Source organism: Salvia splendens, chromosome 5 (assembly GCF_004379255.2).
Source record: "Salvia splendens isolate huo1 chromosome 5, SspV2, whole genome shotgun sequence".
Classification (NCBI taxonomy): domain Eukaryota; kingdom Viridiplantae; phylum Streptophyta; class Magnoliopsida; order Lamiales; family Lamiaceae; genus Salvia; species Salvia splendens.
In genome coordinates, this window is record NC_056036.1 from 13,040,177 (window position 1) to 13,053,854 (window position 13,678).

The following is a 13,678-nucleotide window of genomic DNA, read 5'->3' on the forward strand; positions in this document are numbered from 1 at the left end:
TATCGTAAACGTAATCAGGTGTGTATAAATCACACTTTTAGTTTTACATGTGTTATGTGGTTGATTGTTATATGTTGAACATGAGTAAATTATTGGATTATATTGTGTGAAATTGATATGATTATGTGTTATTTGATATAGATGGTGGAATATGATATGAATATGTGATTGGTGCAATGGATATGATGTTGTAAATGAATTATATGATAGAAATATGTAATTGGTGTTTTACATATGGTATTGAAAGTACATGAATCATGTGATTAAAGATGATCTGTGACAGCCTTGTACTGAATCTGAAATTTTAGAGGGACCTATGAGTCCAATTACAGAGAGGCCTTTGGGTCAAATACAGAGGACCTATGAGTCCAATTACAGAGGGACCTTCGGGTCAAATACAGAGGGACCTATGAGTCCAATTACAGAGAGACCTTCGGGTCATAGAGGAATCCCGGGCAGATACCAGGCTTGACTGTTATAGAATAATAAATTGAATGGAGTGGCATATGCATATGAATATGAAATGGTTTGTTTTTTTTAAAATTATGTTATATATTGTTTCTGATTATATGTATTGATAAAAGAATATGCTTGATGTTTGTATCATGTGACAACTGGCTTATTTAAAATTCTAGTTCGGTCACAAGAGACATTCATGACAGTTGAGACTATAATAAAATATTTCATATATCCTATCACAATTGATGCATTTCTTTTTAACACAAATTACACAAAAGAAAGAAGTGTTTGGTAAATTTAGTAGGAATAGAATAAAGTAGATAAATGAGAGCAATAGAGTATGAGATACAATAAAGTAGATAAACTATATATCGAAGTGCAAAATATAAATCTGAATTTAATGAAACTGAAATGAGGATATTCAATCAATGAAAAGATTGAATATCTGGCTGAAAATGAATCAGTAATGTGAACCACTCATGAAAGCAAAGCAACCTTTCATCATCCGTGAAGCCATTTGAAACTATACATTAAATTGTATGCTTACTCTCGAGTAGATTCCTTCACCTCCAACCACGTAAAATCTTACTTTTTGTGGTTTATTTCAAGCCACAATAAATTTTAATTAATTCATATCTGCCTATAAATATCCTCATAAACTCAGAGCCTCAGGATTGACCTATAAGCTTCTATTTCAAATTCAAAGTTTTTTAAATTTCTTCTTGTTAAAAGATGACATATATACAGTTGTGTTTGAAAATACTAATTTATGTTTCCCAAACTCAATGAATGTGTTACTCTTTTTTTTTGTCAATTGAAAAATAATCTTTTGTTTCTTATTTGAGAAATAGAATTAAATAGACTTGTGTTTTCTATTGTAAAGCAGTCAATCATCAAATACTTTCGTGGTGTTATGTGATATGTTCCGTGGGAAAAAAAAAGGGAAGGCAAGCTAGAGAGAAGAAGACAAAGAAGAAAACATATAGTACTAATACTATCAAGTAAATCTTTACATATATTTTCTTTTATTGAGCAGTGAGCATAAGTTTACAAGGTGGCAAAATCAAGTACTACTGTAAAAAACTATCTAAACTAGCAAACTTCCTTAAGTGTCAACATCAAAAGGCAATAGTAAATCTTTACATATATTTTCATTACATTGATTCTTTTCGTGTAGTATTTTTTTGGTTGATTTGTGTACTGCTATTGTCTTAATATATTTACGTTTTTAGTAAGACGCCTCTGAAGTATAAGGTTATACTTAGAGGTATTTAGTTATAAATTTCAAGATATTTGTCAAATGTTAGCTTTGCATACTAGCACTAAAATTCACCTATATATTATCAAATTATTGATTTGTTCTAATTTCAAAACTAATAAATTTTTTGTTACTATGTCTTAATATAGATCAAAATTCAATAAATAAATCATCAAATTATGTTAGTGCCAAAATCCTTATTAATTATAAAAGTAGAAGAAATAAATAGTTTAGTTGCAAAATTAGAATAAATTAATAATTTATATTATTTATAGGCGAATGTTAAAGCTCGTATGTAAAACCATAATTTTAAAGTTTATGAATTTGTATGTAAATTACCACTTAATTATTTTAATAAAAAGAAATACAGTACTATGTTGCCTACTTTCTTGAGCATCCTTTCTCTTTTACTTTAAGCTAACATTATTTGTTATGTTTTATACATTTGTTTTACTTATTATTACTTATTATTGTTAACATAATTAACTCATCATGTATATATTAAAATAAAACCTAATTTGTTAATTTCGCTATAATTTTAAATAAATGAATAAAGTATGACTCAAATTTTAATTTAGATGTAAATAAAAAATTAAAAATGTTAATAATAAATTTTATTATATTAAGATGACTCAAATGATATTAACGTGGACTAAAACGAGATGACTCACTTTCCTTTTTAGTTTGTCCCAATCAAGATGACTCGTTACTAAAATTGGAAACACATTTATCTCTATTTTATTTTCTCTCTCTTACTTTACTCTATCAACTTAACACAAAAAACAAAACTGCATAAAATCTCGTGCCGCCCAAGGAAGGGGTCATCTTCCTTGGGACGGAGGGAGTATTTAATTAAGATAAGTTAAACTTTGATCCATGACTAAGAGTGTAAGATATATTTTATTATCTCATAATCCCAAAAAACACTATCTAAGCCTTGATCACTTAAATTTTAAATTATCATATGTGTAAGAACCTCTCCAATTATTTAAATCAAATTTAAATTCATTTTAATGTAAATGTCATCAAATAGTGAATTTACTTCAATTATTTATATCACATTCAAACTCAAAAGAGAATATTCTTTAGCCACTTACTTTTTACTCCACTCACAAAATCTCAAAAAATGTAATTTGGGTATATTATAGTGTTAACCTAAAAATAGGTACAACATTTATTTGTCCATAACTCAAAATGAAATAAATTTTGAGGCACCATAAAATTATTTTCTTATTCTATTTTGAATTTTGAAGTACTATTGGAAATGGTTAATGGTTGATTATTTATTAGATACACACAATATTACATATCATGAATAAACAATATTACAAAACATTTTACTAGTATTTATTTAGATATACGAAACTGATCTAAAATGAACCAAAATTCAAATAAAATTTACATATCAATTCTTTCGATGACAAAAGGAAAGATTATAATATTGAGGTATTTTGCAAGCTAACTTTACAGTCGAATTTTTGGGGAAACAACTATCATTCAAGAAATATGTATATACCAATTTACATGTGAGAATCATGGGTGAAAATATGATTTCAACGATGATGCTTTGAGAAACTTTTTATAAATCATACCCATTACTAAAAATTAGTTTTTCAATCAAGTTGGCACTTTTCGGTGGTTTCGAATTGGAGTAATTAAAACGAATTAAGTCCTTGCGACTTTGATAATCATGCCTTTAAAATATGAAAATCATATTCAACAAGCGTCCATCTTTAGAGCTAACATCATAAAAATAAATAATTAAATACTTTTGACATGTCCATAGCATGTCTCACGCATTATAAGTTGAAATTTATTCTGCCAATATTGCAGATAACACTGTTTTTTTTTAAATCTAAGTTTCCCATTATATAAAAAAGATATCAAGCATTATTCGATGCATTGAAATTGAGTCTTTTTCTTTTCATTATTACAAATGTACCATAGAAATTAGAAACTCAATTTCATTATTACAAATTTACATGAAAATAAAAGTGACAAAGGACTTATAGTATTTTAGTGTTTTACATATTAAAAAAAAACACAGGAACCTTATTTTCTTATCAAAATAAAATAGAGTGAACTACAAAAACAGTCCATAGACTATGCGTTTATCTCGCCATTAGTCCTTGAACTTTCAAAATATCTCCAGACAACCCTGGACTAAGCGTTTATCTCGAAAATGGTCCATTTTTACTGTTTCGGGACGAAAATACCCAGGGGGAGGTTGGGGGTTTGGGCAATTTGATCTTTTTACACTTTTGACATTTTAAATCTGATATTATTTCAGTGATTTACTAAATCTGATATTATTTCAAAATTATCATTCTTCTTCCCTTTTGCCATCCTTCACTTTGTTTCTTTATTTCAATATTAGATTTAATTTTATAAAATTAAATTTTAAATTTTGATTTTTAAATATCAATAAATTTTTTTAATTAAACTATTAATTCATGGACACTATAAATATTGATTAAAACTATTATTTTTTGTTATTTAATATAATATTCAGTTGAATTGAAGAAGTACAGATTAACCATGATGGAAAAATAAGAGCTATTCTATTTAGCCTTCGTTCGGTTGTTATAATTGCTTGTGATTAAATATTATGAAATTGACTAAAAATTTGATATAGGAGAATTTTTGTTGAAATTTTCTAGTTAATTTTGATTGTTTTCAAATTAATAAACAAAATTTATATTAGTCTTACATCAGAGGCATATTTATTTCAGAATAAATCGTGTTATATGATCTATTTATGATTAAAACTATTACATATTGATTAAAACTAAGGCGTCGTCGTAGCTTATTGATTAAATATTATACACTATCAAATATTGATTAAAACTATTAATTTTTTATTTAATAGTAATTTTAATAATTAATAAAAATTTATTGATATTTAAAAATCAAAATTTAAAATTTAATTTTATTAAATTAAATCTAATATTGAAATAAAGAAACTAAGTGAAGGATAGTAAAAGGAAGAAGAATGATAATTTGGAAATAATATCAGATTTAGTACATCAATGAAATAATATCATATTTAAATGTTAAAAGTGTAAAAAGATCAAATTGCCCAAACCCCTCAACCCCCCTCCCACCAAAAGGGTATTTTCATCCCGAAACAGTGAAAAATGACTATTTTCAAAATAAACTCTTAGTCCAAAATTGTCTGGGGATATTTTAAAAATTCAGAAACTAATAGCAAGATAAACACATAGTCCATAGACCGTTTTTGTATTTCACCCTTTGCGTTTGACATGAGTCCACTGTTCACCTTACAAGCCACGAGTAACTTGGCAACGACGTCGTATTGACTTCTTCTCTTGCGTTTGTCTTAATTTTCCTCCGCTATATAAACCCCCACTCTCACTCTTCGTATCAAACTCTACGCTATCTCGAAACACTCAAAAAGCTATCGTCGTTGCCATCGATTATTCAGATCTTAGATCTAATGGCCAAGGATCCAGTTCGCGTTCTCGTCACCGGCGCTGCTGGTATGAACACTTTCGGTTTTACTTTATGACTACTTCTCCGAATTGTTCATGTTTATTTTATTTTGTGGATAATTTGATGCGTATACAGTTGGATCGGTGTTTTCATTCGATTTAATCGTCTGATTGTAGTACTTAGAGTATTATTTTGATTTGATGCTTTTTAAGCCCATTCTCCCGAGATCTATGATTGGTTTATACTTATCTGAGTTTTTGAGGCATATTAACATCTTCTCTTACCGTATTCCTCATGAATTAATTGGATGTTCAGGTGAAGTTTTTCTTTTCGTTAGTAGTTTTGCATAGTATTTTCTGATTTGGTTGTGTGTTTGTGTGTGCATAAATATAAACATACACATGTAGTTGACTATGCTAGACTAAACCTCGAGGTTTATGTAAACTTGATGCTTATTCTTTGGCCAGAGCTAGCTGAAGTGATTTGAGGCAATACTATGAAATATAAGGTGATCCTAGATTCCTAAATATATTTGCAAACAGGATGGATCTACTTTTTTCCGTCTGTTTTTATGCTATGGTCTTCCTTAGAAGATATATCAACTTTGATAGTTTGAACGCATTAAAATAAATTCGGATCTAGGAAGCATGCCTGCAAATCTATAGTCTTGCTTGACTGCTAAAATTTCAACCTTATCTGACCACATTTTGTTTGGATGCAATATAACAGATGATATGCGTTTCACCATTTCCATTTTGTTTAGCATGATAGTTTTGGGGAGTTGTATATATACCAGCTGTGCACTAAGTGCAAGATATTTTATGAAGTAGTCAAATATTAATGCTATTACATTGGCTTTCAGGGCAAATCGGATATGCTCTTGTTCCTATGATTGCTAGGGGAGTTATGTTGGGCGCAGACCAGCCTGTGATCCTCCACATGCTGGATATTCCACCAGCTGCTGAGGCACTTAATGGTGTTAAGATGGAATTGGTGGATGCAGCATTTCCACTTCTTAAAGGTTAACTCTCTTGAGTCTTGATAGATCTTTGTACTTCTAATGTATAACTATATGGAGTATCTAATTTGAGTACTTAGTAGTGCTTCATCATTTCGGTTGAAAGTATGGCATCCTAATCTATCTGTACTTTGTGATCAGGTGTTGTTGCCACCACTGATGCCATTGAAGCTTGCACTGGTGTGAATATTGCTGTGATGGTTGGTGGATTCCCAAGGAAAGAGGGTATGGAGAGGAAAGATGTTATGTCCAAGAATGTCTCCATCTATAAATCCCAGGCTTCTGCTCTTGAGAAGCATGCTGCTGCTAACTGCAAGGTGATTACTTGTCAGTGTCTAAAAAGTTAAAATGACCTGTTACATTCCAGGAAAAATTTGCTAACCCAAAAACAATTATGGCTATTGGCAATATGCATCCCTGCATGTTTTCCTCTCAGGAAAAACTGAAACTTTTAAAATTTTGAAGGGGCAATAATGCATCTGCTGGTAACAGTTTTAGAACAATATTTAGTTGGATTGTAGTTTCAGCTGGACGTTTCCAGTTCTAACTTATAATTCTTGTCTCCACTGCAGGTTTTGGTTGTTGCTAACCCTGCAAACACCAATGCGTTGATCCTAAAAGAATTTGCTCCGTCTATTCCCGAGAAGAACATTACCTGTTTGACTAGATTGGATCATAACAGGGCTCTTGGGCAGATTTCAGAGAGATTGAATGTTCAAGTGTCTGATGTTAAAAATGTCATTATTTGGGGAAATCACTCCTCAACACAATACCCTGATGTCACTCATGCTACTGTAAACACACCAGCTGGAGAGAAGCCTGTACGTGAACTCGTTGCAGATGACCAATGGTACTTGGATCTTTTTTACATTAATTTTTTATGTTTTGGTCTGTTGTGTAAGACTACTTGATTGACAGTGTACATTGCTTTTTCGCCCTTTTCTTAGGTTGAACACAGAATTCATCACCACTGTCCAGCAGCGTGGAGCTGCTATTATCAAGGCGAGAAAGCTCTCTAGTGCACTCTCAGCTGCTAGTTCCGCATGTGACCATATCCGTGACTGGGTTCTTGGAACTCCAGAGGTATGCATTGGTTTATACTGATTATCATGTTAACTCAACAAAATTTGTTGTACTTAATTCTCATCTCATGTTTGGTCTTTCAGGGCACTTGGGTATCAATGGGTGTGTACTCTGATGGTTCATACAATGTTCCTTCTGGACTCATTTACTCCTTCCCGGTTACTTGCAAGAATGGAGAATGGTGCATCGTTCAGGGTGAGAATATGAGTGACGTCTTTCATTTCAGTCTAGTTAATTTGTTGCAAAACTTCAAATACAAGTAGTACTTGTTTCTTTTTAGTTTTTCAGCAGAATAGATTGAAGGAACTGTATCACGTATTGAAAATTTGTTATGTTAACTCAACTTTACTACATTTCCAGGTCTTTCCATTGATGAATTCTCGAGGAACAAATTGGATTTGACTGCTAAAGAGCTCAGTGAGGAGAAAGATCTTGCATATTCTTGCCTGTCCTAGGTTTTCCCCATATTGCTCGATGGCAATGAATAGAAGTCCAGCAGTTTTGAATAATGCCATTGGATTATCATCAATGGTGAACCAACTTCACTGCAGTTGTTGAAGTACTTGTGTTTGAGAGAGATTTTTCATATATTGTTACAGACTTTATTGCCGTCGACAGATATGTGTGTGTAACATTTTGATGGAAATAGTTCATTTGAGAAATTTCCAAAGGTTTTTTCAGCCACAACATGTGATTCTTGAAGAAAATTGTTATGACATAAACGAACTGTATAATCAACAAGTCGGATACATTTTCAAATGCGGTATATTTTGGTTGATTGGAGGAAGGGAATGGGGAATATGACCTTGGTCTCTGATCTTTCTTATGGGATATATATAGAGACTTCAAAATAATGAGAATTATCAACCAAATAAACTCCTAAGGCTGCATTGCTTTCAGATAGAATCACATTTCACCATTTTCGTTACACAACAATTCTAGTCGTAAGGAGAGAGCATCACATTTTTCATTGTTTGAGTGGTGGCGTAATCGAACAACATCATCGAATTTGCAGCCTTCAATGAAACCAACGCTGTTCCGTTTGGGGTTATGTTTAATAGCTGGGCCTGTGCTGATTTCACCATATATATATATATCCTTAGATTGTGCAAACTCTTAAAAACACCTTGTCCCTTGGTAAGCGCATGTCACCTATTTGTGTGGAAATGCTATGGCAAACGCCAATACAGATAAGCAGAAAATCATTTTGATTCTTATCCAAATGTAAATTAATAATCTACTTAGTTGTTTGTCTGTTTCTGTATTAGATGAGTACAAATACTTTCTTTCACTAATGCTGTTTTTCCAATTGAATTTTTGCCTAATCTCCCCATTACGGGAGGGGATCCTCTGCTGTGCATAGGGATGTCAATTTAGCCCGCAACCCGTGGGCTGACCCGAATAGCCCGCCAAATTTATAGGGTTAGGGCTGAAAATTTCCAGCCCGATAAAATTATAGCCCGATTAGCCCGCACCCGATTAACCCGCAACCCGTTAGGGCCAGACCCGAAAACCCGATGGGCTGGCCCGGAAACCCGATAAAATTTATATTGTTCTATTTGTTTGACTCTAATTTGACACTTCATTGATTATTTTATAATACAGATTACTGAAAAAATTACTTTCCATTTTATATATTAAATATATAAATTATATATTAAGTTTTTATTAATATAATAATAGATAAATGAATTAGAAACTTCAAATTCACTAAAAAAATATATTTAAATTTCTAAACATGTTTTAAAATTTCTTGATGTTTATGTTTTATGTGGCATAAATCTCAAATATTAGTATTTGATCATGTTAATATTTGAGTTTACGCATATATCTCAAATTTATCATAATTAAATATTTTACATTTTATAAATATAACTAATTTTCACCATTATTTATTGGATTGATCGCATGTTAATTTTATCGGTAGCAACCCGATTAACCCGATGGGCTAGCCCGAAACCCGAGCTTTTAGGGTTAGGGCTGAACGTTTATAACCCGAAAAAATAACAACCCGATTAGCCCGCACCCGATTGACCCGCAACCCGAATAGGGTTGGCCCGAAACCCGGTGGGCTGGCCCGATTGACATCCCTAGCTGTGCACAAATGCACAACAAGAGTTGCTGTTCCACATAAATGATTAAAATAATCAAATAAATTTAATTAATTAAATATATATTATTTTATTGAATAGTGAGAAACAACAGCTCTGCGGTGCATTTGTGCACAATAGAGGATCCCCATCTCCCATTACTTAGAAAAAGTGAGCCACCGGTTCAGGTACAAGATACTATCATTACTGCCTGGACAATTAGACATCCAACCCATACATTCTAAAACTGTTTCTGGTACATCTTCATTTTAAAGAAGGATAAAATATATTTTAATAAACTAAGTGATTGTCTCTTCGAAGAACTCCGATAAAATTGTAGCAATACAAAGAAATTTGACCTGAATTAACTACAGTAAAAATTGTTTCATTTTTGCATTGTTTAAGGATAGCAATTCTATTTTTCTACGGTATATACGTACATATAGGATAGGGACGGGTTACACTACAAACTTCTCTTATAATAAAAACTGCGAATCCCATCCTATTTTGAGTTTTGAGTAAAATATACTATTATTTTTGGATTTACACTAAAATAAATCTAAAACACTTTTTAAAATTTTGAGTTTAGTGTATATGGTTGGGGATGTTATCTTGTTAGTAAAATATGATGAATAAAAATGTCATTTTTGCTTTCGTGTGATTCAAAATTAACAAACTTTTAAAATTCTGAAATGTTACTAGTTTATAATTAGCTTATATTGTACTAGTTATCTAATTCATACATCGATTATGACAAATGCAACAATATTGTTAGTATATTAGCGACATTTGTTTCCTTCTATATATATATAATTAAAGTACAATTCACTAAAAAATTATAGTTTCTCTGAATAATTTGTGCGCGAGTGCACAGGAGACAAACTCTTAACAAATTTTAAAAGTTGATCAAATAAAGATAATTAAAAATTAAAATTTTCTTAATCGTGATTGATGTACTTCATTTAGCAAAATTACGTAATCATTAAGAAAAGATAAGGAAACATGTTATTGGACACATTAGTACATACTACATGTGATGAAAAATCAATATATGTTCACAAGCGTAATAAAATCACACAAGATACAAACTGGTAAAATAATAAAAAACGAGGCCTGATAACTCATACAAAATGGTTAGGATTCGTCACCCTACCTCACTATTCCATTCCATATAGTAGAAATTTTCTAAGTCAAACCCTAATTTGCCATTCACTCACACACAAGTATTTTTCAAATTATTTTATTCCTTTTGAACTCTATCGACCCACATGCACGGTCAAAGATGCCAATATTAAAAAAGCACTAAAATTCTTAGTTCCTACTAAAAAAAATACAACTCAAAATTCTGGTAAATCGGGCATGTCACCAGCTCTAGTGAAAAGATTGTACCAAAAGTCCATGCCGCCACCACCATCAACTTTTGAATCTTCAACACTTTCCAATTCCACCAATGGCAAATGGGCATCAACGTCCTCCTTTGTTTCCCTAACATCTTCATTAGCCAATTCTTCCGACCAAAAACTTTCATCGATCGTCGGGAAATACTCAGATGAGTAATCGATTTCCTCCTTCACGACTATCTTCTCCATCGACGAATCTGTGACGGATGACATTTCACTACAACATTGTTGTGGACTAGTAGTAGAAAGATTGCTTTTCCCAGATTCATTTTCTATGACAACATTAATGTTGTCACATTTTGAAATTTGAATAGTCTTGGAATCTTGGGAGGACTGATCATAGAGTTTTAACTTTTTCTTCAGATGAGTGTGCCAAACATTTTTAATTTCATTGTCCGTTCGTCCCGGTAATCTTGCTGCAATTTCTGACCATCTAATAACCACAAATTAATAATATCAAAATTTATGACAATTGTAGGATTTTTGCACGAGTTGGGCAATTATTATTTAGATTTGTAGTAAACTAATGACAATTAGCATAATTAATGATAACGGACAAACATTAAATCTTGTGCCTAGGCTTTAACTATTGAGGCACAGAATCCTAAGGAGATACATAGACAAAACATTAATGATTCTGTAGATCTAGAGACATTTAATTAATCTAGTAAATTATGGGAATCAACTTAAGCAATACTTGATTATTCCATCGCTAAATTCCAACATGCACGTATGTAGAGAATGGATCCACTAATTTTTTTCTTAAGACATGCATAAACTTCTCCTTAATTTTGTCATGTTGCGAAGAGTCTGATCTATTGTTTGTAATTTATTAATAAATCAAAATATTGGTTCATATTCTATGTGCAAGTAGCATTTTGTTTGTAAGTGACATGCGAATGCAACTTGCAATTACAAATTATATAGAGTGGTGTAATGATTAATAAAATAAATATCTCATATGACCAATGGGTTGAAAGTATTATTAATAACGTTATTGATATATACTAGTCAAAATATTTGGCTTCTTTATTGTACTCTTCCTACGTGCCACTATCCAACTAAGAAAACACTTAAGAATTTTCACTAAAGATGTATGACATCCTCTATCACTCTATGTCAAATTGTCTTCCATGTATTAGTACTCTCTTACCATTAACGTAATTATCATGTAAAATATTTCACTCTATTTATACTATATGTTATGCAAAAAAATCTTTGTTGTACAAAATTTTATTTATCAGTTATAATAATGAGAATCTATATTTGAAGTGCGATAATGTAATATACCTATTCTATATAGATGACATACATGAATAGTGGTTCTCATATTGTAATTTATTTATGATTTGATGAAACTTGGAGTGATTGAATTATAGCCTCGAAAAATGGGCTTAGTTGATGCATGTGACTCTCTTAAATAAAAATGATGAATCTGTGCAGTTAATTTGCTATGTTATCAGTGCAAAAAAATTGAATTTGATAATCAGAGGCATCAAAGAATTAAGTTTATTAAAGGATTTATATGGGTAAAAGAAAGTTGATGGAGATGGAGATAATACCTGTTTCCAAGCATTTGATGTAAGTTGATGATTGTTTGTTCCTCTTGTTTAGTGAAATTTCCCCTCTTTATGTCCGGCCTCAAATAGTTCATCCATCGCAGCCTGCAACTCTTCCCACATCTCAACAGCCCTGAAAAAAAATTACAGTCTGATTTTTAGTAGAATACTACTAATAGAAAAAAAGAATGCACAAAAACAAATTAAGAGAATTGATTTTTTGGAAAGAAATTATAGAATTAGAGAATATGTACCAGATTGTTTTGGGAGTGCTCTCCAATTTCCATGGCCATGTTTCTGAATATAAGAGACTAAAATCTGATCTTCTTCAGGGCTCCAAGGCCCTTTCTTCAGTCCCATTTTCTCACAGCAAGGACCTCTCACCATTCTTCTAAATAATCACTCCTTTTTCTTCACCTTTTTGTCTTCTAATTTGTTTTGTGTGAATGTTTTTTTAGGATGTAGAAACAGACACAGCCTCCTCTCTCTGTGTTAGAGCAAGGAATATATATATATATATATATATATATATATATATATATATATATATATATATATATGAGAGTATTGGAAATGACAAGGGTGGGTATTTATCCTCTCTTGAATTCACAGCATCTTTCTTGTTAACTGTTAAGTATTCAATTAGTCCTTCCTTCCTGGATGGCAGTTTCCAGGAAATTGGATCTCTCTCTTAATTAAATTAATCAACACTTCAAACATGTAACAGTGGCTAAGACACTTAGCATTAAGAATTTTCATGGTGCATTGATGAGTTGAGAAATTAACACAAAGTAAGAAAGGTCCATGCACTACCATATTTTTAATCTGCATCAACCCCACATGCACCCAAAGTCCTCGATTTTTTTTTTTTGGCATATCCATTCATTATATTTTCCAATTAGATTGAATTTTAACTTTGCATATTCCAATTATATGTTGGATCCAAAGTGCTTATTACCCTTAACACTCCACACGTGCGAAACTTAAGGACGAGTTGAAATTAGCATGAAACTTGAAAAAGCTAAAAGAACGTAGTTGTGTATTTTTCTAATAATAAATTGAAGTGGTAATTAAGAAAAGTTAGGATACAATCACTAAGTAACTATCGTAGATTATTCTAGAATTTATGGTGGTTTACAGTGAGATACACAACATTGTGTATGCGTTTCGTGATGAGTTGGAATTATGAATTTATTATAAAAATCTAATCTTGGATCGTGGAGAATACATGGACAAAGGCCTAATTAATTTAGAAGATGGATTTAATATATGATAATTGCTTGATATCACTTTTTGTTAGATATTGGTAAGGTTCAATTCATGAATCAAAATACGACAGCAAACCTATTTATTGGCAA

The 13,678-nt window shown here is 31.4% G+C and overlaps 2 protein-coding genes across 2 annotated transcripts; one reads left to right on the plus strand and one right to left on the minus strand.

Moving 5' to 3' along the window:
- Positions 1–5,087: 5,087 nt before the first annotated feature.
- LOC121802431 (malate dehydrogenase-like) lies at positions 5,088–7,958 on the plus strand. The gene is made up of 7 exons (XM_042202104.1): positions 5,088–5,217; positions 6,033–6,191; positions 6,330–6,505; positions 6,761–7,038; positions 7,136–7,271; positions 7,355–7,466; positions 7,632–7,958. The coding sequence occupies exons 1-7, from the start codon at positions 5,175–5,177 to the stop codon at positions 7,724–7,726; spliced, it is 999 nt and encodes a 332-aa protein (XP_042058038.1). The 5' UTR covers positions 5,088–5,174; the 3' UTR covers positions 7,727–7,958.
- Positions 7,959–10,440: 2,482 nt separating this feature from the next.
- LOC121805962 (transcription factor MYB14-like) lies at positions 10,441–12,799 on the minus strand. The gene is made up of 3 exons (XM_042206017.1): positions 12,575–12,799; positions 12,324–12,453; positions 10,441–11,194 (listed from the first exon to the last, which is right to left on the minus strand). Exons 1-3 carry the CDS (start codon positions 12,705–12,707, stop codon positions 10,699–10,701), a joined length of 759 nt encoding a protein of 252 aa, XP_042061951.1. The 5' UTR covers positions 12,708–12,799; the 3' UTR covers positions 10,441–10,698.
- Positions 12,800–13,678: the final 879 nt, after the last annotated feature.